This window comes from Coturnix japonica, chromosome 23, assembly GCF_054131305.1.
Source record: "Coturnix japonica strain WE chromosome 23, WE-NBRP24, whole genome shotgun sequence".
In the NCBI taxonomy this organism is placed as follows: domain Eukaryota; kingdom Metazoa; phylum Chordata; class Aves; order Galliformes; family Phasianidae; genus Coturnix; species Coturnix japonica.
In genome coordinates, this window is record NC_140685.1 from 8,304,354 (window position 1) to 8,315,548 (window position 11,195).

The following is an 11,195-nucleotide window of genomic DNA, read 5'->3' on the forward strand; positions in this document are numbered from 1 at the left end:
TCTCCGGTCACGTGACGGGTTGACGCTCCTCCCGCCGCCGCCGTCGGGCGGGTTTTGGCGCCGCGGGGTGTGACGTCACGTGCCGCCCCGCGCAGTGCGGCCTGTCCGGGCCCCGCCCGCGGCTGCACATGGCGGAACAGGCCGAGCTGCGGCTGCTGCTGCTGCAGGACGCTCGGGAGAGCATCGAGGCGGCGCGCAGCTACCGGCGGGAACTGCAGCAACGGCTGCGGGGGCTGCAACAGGCCAGGACACAGGTGGGGGAACGGAGCGGAGCGACGGGACGGGACGGGATGAGCGGGCGGGGGCGCGGCCACAGGGTGGGACGTTATTGGGCTGCGGGGCGGGGGGAGACGGGACGACACGGGATGTGTGCGGGGATACCGGACCTGTGCGGCTCTGAGCAGCTCCGTGTAGTTGTGTGCAGCTCCGTGTAGCTCTATGCAGCTCTGTGTACCCCGTGCTGGTTCCCCTATAGGCGCTGGGTGCTCTGCGCTGAGCAGCAGTTCTGTCAGCACGGACCGCTTTCCCCTCGCTTCCTTTTTCTCTGGGGCTGACAGTCGGGCAGCCGAGCTGTGCGGTGTTACGGCTTGAACAGGAAATGCGCCTCGCAGAACCAGAGCTTCCTGCGCCGGCTGCAGGGCTGCGGTTGTTGTGCCGTGCAGTTGTTGTTGTGCCGTGCAGTTGTTGTGCAGTTGTTGTGCCGTGCGGTTGTTGTGCGGTTGTTGTGCCGTGCAGTGCACAGTGCAGCGTTTCCTCATCTGCACGGGGTAGAAGCGCTCAGAGGAAGATGTTCTGTTGTGGTTTTGTACCCTTAGTTCAGGGCTGCACAAATGCGTTTGTCTCCCTAAAATCCCGTTTGCCAGCACAGCGATGAATGTGCGTAGGAACTTCAGCTCTGCTTCTTCCCAAACCCAGCCCGACCTGCTGCACCCACCATCACCCCGCAGCACCCACACGGTTCTGTTTGAAAAGAGCTTTGGTGGGACTTCAAACACCCAGTGAAGGGCCGGGCTCCATGGAGAGCTGTGTGTTCCTTCATGCAGTTACCAGGAGGGACTTTCAGACTTTTCTGACCAGATTCTTTGGCTGCAGTAGCATTAACCCGATCTGCACGTAGCTCAAACCTCAGCAGTTGATCTTGATGTGCTCAGCTCGTTGCCCTTCCCTTGTCCAGACTCGTTTCCCAGCCTCCTCCCCTCTGTGCCTGCACTGTTCATAACACACCCTGTTACTCGCTGCTTGTGGCCCCTTTTTAAAGCTGACTTCACAGACATTTTCCTTTGCAGACACAGTAGCTCAGACATACGAGATGTGAGCGGTCTTTGCCCTTGTCCTGAATCCTTCTTTTTACCTGAATTTAGATCAGAGAAAGTGCAACCTTGACCAGAGATGTACTCGAGCAACATTTTAATGATTTAAAAGGGACCCTAAAGAAGCTGTTGGATGAGCGACTGTTGTCACTGCTGCAGGAAGTGGATGCTATAGAACAAGAGAGCATCAAACCACTGGACGAATGCCAGAAGCTGATAGAGCACGGAGTCAGCACGGCTGATGATCTGCTCCGGGAAGGTAAGGCAGGACCCGGGCTAAGTCTTAGTGCTGCCTCCCAGCGTGTCTTCTCTCAAAGTCAGGAGTGTTCCTGTCACAGTGTGTTTGGCTTGTCCTGCATTCCTGTCAAATGAAATGTTAGAAAGAGATTAAACTTGGGTAGGCTCATGAGATGTCACCTTCTGTTTTAATTTCACTCCGTTCCTGGGCTGTTGCCCCCTCTTAAGGACTGAGAATATCTGCTTTTGGGCACAGACCTTGTTTGCAGGAGCATCCTGCAGCCTGCCGCTCTGGAATGAACGCATCACACTGCTTTGAAACAAAATACATCTTGGGAACCAAAATGACAAGTTGTCTCTGGTCTCATTCAATTAACAACTGGCTCCAGTAGAATTTCCACTGAGAAAAAATGTCAGTCCTCTGTGAGGATAAACTTTGTCTGTTGTGGACCAATAGTTCTTAATAGTTCTGTTCCAAGTTTGCACCGTGCTGATGCTGATCACCTGGCCAGAAAGGAATAACACTGCTGACTGCTCTGCCTGCATTGCAGAACCTACTGGGAGCATGACGGTGTTGGCAGTTTCCTTGCATTGTTCTCATGTCTCAGCTTAAATTTTCTTTAAAAAATGAGCAGAGATGTGAATCAGAAAGGAGTTAATCCTGCACGTTTATTAAATCTCTTGCTGCCAATTATGACCTTTGTGTTTCGTTAGAGATTTGCAATGTTTGTAATCCTCCATTTGGAATCCAAGCGAGCTTGCTCGCGTTGTAAATTACCATACAGTCAGCACATGGATCTTACATCCCTGCAAGCTGAAGTGTGGGACACTACTTTATATGGAAAGCCCATGGTGAGGTTTCTGTTCATCTCCACACTTCAATCCATGGATTACTTCATGCGTTATGACAATACTGACCTTATTTTGTAGCAAAGAGAACAATGGTAGAAATTATTTTGTGCTTTTAAGCTCCTGTTTAAGGTTTTCTGCCTCTTGTTTTAAAGGAGATGGAGAATTCCTGGTTTCTGGCATCTGACTCCAGTTCTGCTTCTGTCTGAGACCCGAGGCAAATTATTACATGCTACAGATGTGTCTGCAGGAAGCTCGAGAGCTTCAGATGTTGCTGTGTAGGCTTTATGATGTTAACTGTAATTGTATTTTCCAGCTTAGTGTCTAGCAAAAATGCTGAGAATGCTTCATGTTTAATTGGCTGTTCGTGTCAGAGCTAGTTATTCTTTGAAGCAAAGAATGCCTTTCTTGGACATTTTTTCTCATGAGGAATATTTTTTACCATTTGATTCCAGGAGAGAGTGCAATCTGTGGAGATGTGGAACAACACAATGAAAAACTTTGCAGCTTTACAAAAAAAGCTTTACATATTCAGCTTGATAGGTAAGATCCTGTCATTCTGAGCTGGTCTGGGGCAGCGGCATGTGTGCTGCTCCTGGATAGGAGTCCTTTTATCCTTTGAAACAAGCCCCCTCCATTCCATTCCCCTGGGAGATGTATCCGAGCTGTTTCTGTCCTCCCCACCTCTCGGTGTTTCCCGGGGTTGGCAGTCACCAAATGAAGTAGTTTCAACCCACGTGTGCTCTGCAGCGATACAGGCTGTTTGTCTGTCAGTGGTGGAAGCGCTCCCTGTGGAGCAGGCTGTGTTTGAGTGTTTACTGAGGCTGGTTAGGGCTGGGGGATTTCTGAGTCCCTACGTTTGAAATGCACATGCCAATTCCTGCAGCTGTTCTCTCTTTGCAAAGTCTGAACAGATTAAAGTGTGTGGACAAAACATAGATTTGTAGAAGTTGGCTCCTTTCATTACAGCAAACTTTCCTTTCTCAGCTTACCAGAAGTGCCCTCCTTGGTCGACGTGCCTTGTTTATCTGCCCAGCTGGATGACTGCCTTCTTACTATCCTGAGAAATCAGATATTCAGACACGGGACTGTAGCCTCTCGCCCACCTGTACAATTGGAGGAATTTGTTGAGAAGCCTGGAGGCATTTTAGTCCGATGGTGTAAGGTAGGTAAAGCTTCCGGGCTGAAAATCATACAGACCAGGTTCCAAGGTGCTGCTGTCACACACATCTGATCCTCCTGTGCCAAAAGGAGTGCCCCAAATTGGGCCATGAGTGGTCATGGAGCTTTTGTGGTAAAAGCTTTTTGACTTAGAAATACCAAAGAATTGGAAGCCATTCCTTGGAACCGTTGATGAAGGATAAGTGTGAACACTCCTCACTGTTAAAAGTTGTCACTGAATTTCCCATCCAAGTCTGTGTTTGGTTTCAGCTCTTGCTCTGCTGGGCTGCGACGCGTTGTGTTACATGTTTCTACTGTGTTCACTGTGTTCTTTAAGCTTTCAGTTGGTTTGGAGGCTGATTTTGTTTTCAATGAGGAATGCTTTCTGCTCTTTATTACATAGTGATTCTGAACTGCCTTTGCTGGCTGCCTGCAGTGCTGTAAGGAAAACAAGAGCAGCGTCCCTTACTAATGCAGGAAATGTTTCTCTAGGTGGATGATGACTTTGTACCACAAGATTACAGACTGCAGTATCGTAAGAGCACTGCCAGTCACTTTGAAGATGTGTACGTCGGCTCAGAGACAGAGTTCATAGTGCTGCACATTGATCCTAACGTTGATTACCAGTTCAGAGTCTGTGCCCGAGGAGACGGACGGCAGGAGTGGAGTCCATGGAGCGTCCCTCAGATCGGCCGCACCACGCTGGTTCCCCATGGTATCGTTTCACTGCTGTTCATCTTCTGCCCGTGTCAGTGGTGCTGCTCCTGGAGGCCCATAGCTGGTTTATGGGCCTACGTTTTGTATGATTTTGGGGTTTCCTTCCCTATGATTTATGTCTGTAACGTGTGATGAGCTATCTGTTCCTTCATCCTGGAAGTTATTCTGTGGCTAACTCAGATTTCAGCTCCATAGTGTGAGAGTTGGTGAGTGGTCCCAGCTCAGTCTCAGCAAACAGCAGCCAGTCAGTGTTTGCAGCCCAGAATTGATGGTTTCTTTCCTCATCTCCCATCCCGGCCTGTTTTGTGATGACCCACAGTCACGTAACGAGTTCTTCTCTTGTCTCAGTTTTATTTTCCCTTTCCAATTTTTAAGTGCAGTGATTCATAAAGGTTTACCTACGAGATTGCTGTAAAGAGTGAAGTTCTGGGGAACCCTGTGAGCTGGAGAATATTTTCTTGATTTTAAGAGATTTGAGTAAAAAAATTTTTCTATTGGAAGTAGGCAAAACCAACCCCTGTGCTTTACACAGCCTGAGCTTCCTGGGGGTGAACTGGGTGGATACTGTGAGTGTTTTACATGGGCAGCAGCTGGTCTGGTTGAGTTCATGCTTCTGTTTTTTGCTGTTTTTGTTTTTTCCTTTGAAGAATGGACAGCTGGTTTGGAGGGGTACAGCCTGAGCAGCCGAAGAAACATAGCACTGCGCAATGATTCTCAGTCATGTGGTGTGCTCTACTCCAAAGCTCCTACTTATTTCTGTGGGCAAACGTTAACATTCAGGCAAGTACTTTCTGATCAGCTGTTGTTTGGTGCATCCACTGTGAACTAATACTCCTTCTGTACTCTGTTATATTTGAATTGCATGTAAACCTGGGTCACGGTCCATGGCAGCTCTGTAGCATCATTGAGATGGTACCAGGACCTTCTGGATATGTTGGTTGTAGTTACAGACCTCGCAGACTGAAGCTTTATTCCAGCTTTCTCTTGGTTAAATAAAATAAAACTACTTGCTGTACAGTAGGCAGCCCCAAAAGGCAATTTAAGTTCATGATATATGGAGTAGTGTTTCGTTTCTCCCTTCCTGGTAATGAATTACCTTGAGGTGGCTGTTGGTATGAGGATGTATTCGGTTGCCCTGTCTGAGGTAGGATAAAAAGACCAAAAGCTTTCATTTGAAATCTGTTGCTAGTTTTAACATCTCTTGGCTCCAAAGTGCCTGTGAAATTAAAGGCAGAACGTTGAGGTTTCAGGCCGATGTCTGGTTCTGTTTCAGACCGATGTCTTTTATCTTTTTTTATTGGTAGCACATGAACGTTTTTCACTTTGCAGTTTGGTAACGTGGACTCCTCCAAGATGAGATTGTTTCAGGATGGCAGGGCACTAACAAGCACGTGTCCTTTATCCCGTAATGACACAGATCTTAAGACAAGACAACCTCAAAACTTTGGTTGTGTTCCTCTTCCAAAGTTCCACAGCAGCTTCTGGTTTCCAACTGCATGATTTTGCCAGGCAGCATTTGGTGCTTGGCTTCCTCCATCTGCTGAAACAACATTTATTCACAGGGGGATAGGCAGCTTGCACAGCAAACCAAATAAGCAAGGTTCATGTTACAGGTGTTTGTGAAGCAGTTTTGTATTCATCCTGTGCATTCAGGACATAGGAATATCAGTGAAAAGCGAAGCTGTGATAAATACAGTGTTTTTGAAAAGGTAGACTGGGCAGCCCTGCTGCAGGGAGGCTGAGTGTGATGCAGGCGGAAGGGCACGATGGAATTAATTAACATCACCTTGTGTACAAAAGCACTGCCTTTCTAATAGCTGTGTGTACAACTTAGAGCTTGAAATCTAGAGTGGGGCACCAAAACGAACTAAAAGCTCCATTTAAAGCTCTTTTAGGAAAACACTGTGGGTCACTTCCATATTAAAAGCTCCCTGGATAGTTGAACTCGTCTGTTTTGCTTTGCTTTGCAGCACAAGGCTCTTGCTATCTCAGTGACGTTCCCAGGGGACTGAATAACCTATGTGTGCAAAAGTAAAACATGCTTCCAATTTTATCTTCCCTGTTTGTCACAGGTTAACCCCTTGTGTGCCGCTCTATTGCCCAGTTTATTTTTCAGTGCTTAAAAGCTTCTTCTTAAGGTTTTCTATTTTTTGATGACAACAATCCTGAAGCACTTAAACTCTTTCTCTTAAACCGTAAAACAAACAAAAAAGCCCCCATTGGTTTACCTGGTAGAAAAGACAAGCTGAGTTTCTGAGTTCTCAGTGTCTCTGTGCTCCCAGAAGGATGAGCTGGTACCTCAGAAATGGCAGAGCAGAGGACCCAGGTAGAGAAGCATTGTTTGGAGCATAGACTGCGCCCTCACTCAGCTGCTGGAGCCTCGGGCAGCTGCAGCCCAGGCCCTTTGCACCATTTGTTTGCTTTTTCATTGGAGACTTTCCCAGGACCAAAATCCAGCTGAGCAGTAGCCGGGTTGGCAGCGCTCTCCCGGGTGTTACTATTGATATCAATTTGTACCAAGCTGACTGGCTGTGCATGTACTGATTCTTACGACGTATTTCAGACAATTGAAAATCACTTCAAAAGACCCCAAGGAGACAGCAGGGAACTGCTCGGAAAACAGCATTAGAAATCTGAAGGAAATTCATCTTTTGTATGGAAAAGCAGAGCGGTGCTCAGCGGGGCTGTGGGGACGGCTGGCAGGATGAAGGCTGGATGAATTTGGAGAGAGCCCTGGAGCAAAGGGCAGAGGGCTGACGTGGCAGGGCACTGCTGTGTGGGTTTTGTTGTATGTCTTGGTTTAAAGCTTTGGGGTCTGACTTGACTTTTTGCCTGCTAGAATTGAAACCGTGGGGCAGCCTGACAGACGGGACAGCCTGGGAGTGTGCGTGGAGCAGCAGAATGGCTACGATTCCCTGCAGCGAGATAAAGCTGTGTGCATTAGCACAAATGGTGAGTCTGAGTCACAGGGCTGAAGAACATGATCCTTTTTTTTCACCAAAACCTTGGCACATCATCCTTCGTGCCCCTGGAGAACACGGGAGCACCTTCACACACATTTAATGCGTATATTCTGCTCACAGTTCAGATCCCTTCTGAAATCTTAGGTCTTGTGTTTTCTGCATGCAGTTACTGCAGTGTATTTGATGTGGCAGAAAGCAACGTGGCAGGATCGCCTTTCATTTTCATTTGCCTGCAAAAATGAGAAGTAACATTTGATCCCTTGGTTGTTTCAGGGGCAGTGTTTGTAAATGGAAAGGAGATGACAAACCAACTGCCTGCCGTCACTTCTGGATCCACTGTGACGTTTGACATGGAAGTTGTGCAGCTGGGGCCTCCCAGCACCGAGGGGGGAAACTTCAAGCTGCGGGTAACCATCAGCTCTAACAACAGGGAAGTGGTCTTTGACTGGGTGCTGGATCAGTGCTGCGTCTCGCTGTATTTTGGATGTTCCTTCTCATACCCAGGCTGGAAAGTGCTGGTGTTTTAACAGCTCGGGAGAGTGAAGATTCTCACTGTAACGTGTGGTATCACAGCCCGGGCGTTCAGCTGTTTTATATCAATCTTTCTACTACTTGAACTCCACTATATTGTGCTCCTGCTGGATTCATTTCAGAAAATAATTGTGAAACAGTGGATTTGTTACTCTGGGAAAGGTTGAGCAGTTGGTCACAGCGACAGTTTAAAGCAAGTCCATAAGACTGTGGGGTTTTTTTTTCTCCTCCAGACTTGATTTTGTTTTAAATCAGTATTTCCTTGTACTCTCGGCTCAGGGTACGCTTATCATATGAAATTAACTTCGCTTAATGCTGCTGTTCTGTGAAATAAGCCTGTAAACTCTTAGGGAGGTAATGGACCAAAGTTATATTTATGCCACTCATAAGAAGAGCAAATGCTCTGCTCTGCTTCCTTGTGTGCGATGCTGCCATCGTAAGGACAGACAGCAGGTCCCACATTCCACAGCAGCTTCTTCTGTGCCCGGTACTGTTTATTCCTCCAGAACAAGGATGTCTGAGCCATGGCGTTTGTTCAGATACGGAGCTATTCTGCTCAACGTCTCACTCATGTGCCTTATTTCCAGGTATTTCTGCATTGTTTTCTGTGTCGTTACATGGAATAGAGTTTCTATAGTTCCACGTGATGCTTACATCCCCAGCTTAATGCTGACACTTGTCACATGCACCAACATCTACAGCGGGACAGTTCCCTTATCTGGTCTGAATGACTTTCCTAGTTATACTTTGTAGCCTAATCTGAGCAAATCTTGGGGATTTGGTACTTTTGTGTGGCATGTAGATGGAAGGAAGCTGCGATTCTTCACAGACCCTGCACAGGGCAGAGGCCACTTCCTTTCCATTGGACTGAGCAGCTGTTCCCACGTGTGGGATTCCCATTAGTGCCCATTGATGACCTGCACGTATGGTGCAGTTTGGCTCTCTCTGTGGTGGAGATACAGGACTAATTTAAACCGTATATAAAGCTACCAGTATTTCCCATAAGTATCAAAATGATTTATAATGATGAGCTTATCAAACAGGTTTTCTTTGGTCAAAAGATGGAATTGTGATATACTGGATTCAAAGAGTATTTTTAAGTAATGCTCATCAAGGACCTTAAAGCAGACTTTCTTACCTCAAGTACGAGATATCAGTAATATATTTTTACTAACACCTAGACAATCATTCCGCCCTTCTTCTTCAGTCTCAACATGCCATGTTACCCCTCATGCTAACATAAACAGATTGGATCAGTATCCCCCTGTTTGCACCATCAGTACAAAACAGATCAGCTGTCCTGCCTGCATTGTTCTACTAACAGCTGTGATAGGGAACTGCAGAAAAGGAGAACAGTAGCTGGTAATTATGAGTTGCTTCAGGTAGCTGGGAAGAACTGAGATACAGCAGAATTGGATTTTACTATTAAGCATTAAGGAGTGGACACCTGCAGGAAAGACTAATCTATGCAAGCAAGAAAAAGCCTGCTGTATTGTCCACTTCTCAAGCTAAACTATTTCAGTGTTAGGCAGTAGAAAGGTACTTGCACATGCTGTACTTCCAGTATTCCTTTTAACTGTGATGTGAAGAATATCGCTAACAGTGCTGCATCCCATCTGCTGTCTCAGATATTGTTCTTGTGCTGTAGCCACAAGAGCTGAGCAGCTGGGTCAGTGCTGCTCGGAGGGGCTGGCAGTGCTGCAGTCAGTCGTGCTCTGCTGGGATGCATCGGTAGTTTTAGCTGTAAGACTTCAGAGGTCAGGTACTGGTTCTAAGTCCGCACTGCTACTGTTTGGAAACGAACATAGCAAATACCTACACTTGTGAGCAACCAGCAGCTCAGCTCCCTTCCATCTGCTTTTGGAGGGTCTAAGTCATTGCTGCTGCTGTTTACCAGCATTGTGGGACATGAAGCTTGAGTTCAGGTACTTCCAGAGATGGGAATGCTTCATTGAGAATACAGTTAGCAAACAGCTGAAGGTAACTGTGAAGGGCCGTCCCAGGATGCGTTACCCCCAGGACATCCCTGCTGCTCCCGTTGAGAGCTGGGGATGGGAAGACAAAACTTGTTCTGACCTCAGATTTGAGCTCGTTGCGACCAGGGCAGCATCCCAGTTGTGAATTTCTAACTGAGAATAAGACCAGCTGCCCAAATGAGCATTTAGGTACCGCTCAGCCACCTCACAGAAGCTGTACGCTTAAAGCTGGGAAGGGTGAAGAACCCCAGGACAAGAGAGCTGAGTAATAACATAACCAGGTATCCCAGGAACCAGAGGAGGCTTGGATTACAAAGGCTGAAATTCTGTCCTTCCTCAGCAGAGCTCAGCTGGATGGAAGACTGCGCCCTTCCTTCACAGCTTTTTTCACCTCCAGCAATTGGAGCCTTGCAGCAAGAGCTGAACTGCTTGGCAAGTCCTGGGAGTGTTTTTGGAGCTGTACGTTCATTTACCTCAACTCAGATGTTTGTGTCAAGTGAAAGTTGAAGTTTTTTAAATAAAGTTTTATCCCACAGCTGTGTTTGTAAGTCGTGATTGGGGCGTAAAGCTGGGCACGGCTGAGCTCCTCTAGCGAGCACAAATGGAGCATCACAGCTCCTGTACGAGCTGCTCCATTTCTCTCATTTTCATCTTCAGTTCCTCCACAGTCCCACACAAGTTGCACAGTTTGTTTACTTCCATGTAACACTTACATCTACACGGATACCTCTCACAAAAATGTGTCTTCCTTATTTTATTGGTTGCAAAGCATTTGTCAGTTACGTTCTCAATATTCTATCACAGCTTATTTGTCTGTTTTTCTGTTTGCACCTTCTGTCAGACTCATTAATACGTTTTGGCTCCTGTGACCAAGCAAAAAGCAGAATGTTAAGAAAGTCCCTGCTGCACTAAGAGTTCTTATTCCCTTAGTTCTGCTTTACCTGCAGCTTGCTCCATTTCTTTGGTGTCTCTTAAAGGCAACACACACAGCTCATGGAATCAGTAAATAAGGAAGCAGACAGCAGAGAAAGCTCCTATAAATACACCATTGACATGATGAACCCACTTGGTGAGACGTACTTTGCCTAAAGAGCACAACTTCAGACTTGTACCAACAAACTCAGGACAGCAGATACTGTGGGGTCTTGGAAGGAGCAGCTTACCTTCATCCAAAGCTCCTTTCCTGGCTGTGCAGATACAGGACAGCAGATCTACGAGGAGCTGGGCCAGCAGGAACACCTTCATTCCAGCACGCAGTGATGGCACCAAACTGCTCTGTGAATTGAACACTGAACATCATCATCACATCGTCCTCACATCAGCTCCTACGTCAGTAAAGGTAACATAAATTGCTCATTTGGAGCAGCTTTCGTGTTCTGCTTTTGTTGAAGTGACCCCAAGGTTGTGATCAGTACAGTTCAAATTGTGACTTCATCCCAGAAAGCAAATCT

At 47.0% G+C, this 11,195-nt stretch overlaps 1 protein-coding gene across 1 annotated transcript; it reads left to right on the forward strand.

Moving 5' to 3' along the window:
• Window positions 1-111: 111 nt before the first annotated feature.
• On the forward strand, window positions 112-10,279 carry CRLF3 (cytokine receptor like factor 3). Its single transcript, XM_015879621.3, has 8 exons — window positions 112-254; window positions 1,362-1,569; window positions 2,852-2,939; window positions 3,384-3,561; window positions 4,050-4,272; window positions 4,922-5,054; window positions 7,114-7,226; window positions 7,511-10,279. Exons 1-8 carry the CDS (start codon window positions 129-131, stop codon window positions 7,762-7,764), a joined length of 1,323 nt encoding a protein of 440 aa, XP_015735107.1. The 5' UTR covers window positions 112-128; the 3' UTR covers window positions 7,765-10,279.
• The last annotated feature ends 916 nt before the right edge of the window (window positions 10,280-11,195 follow it).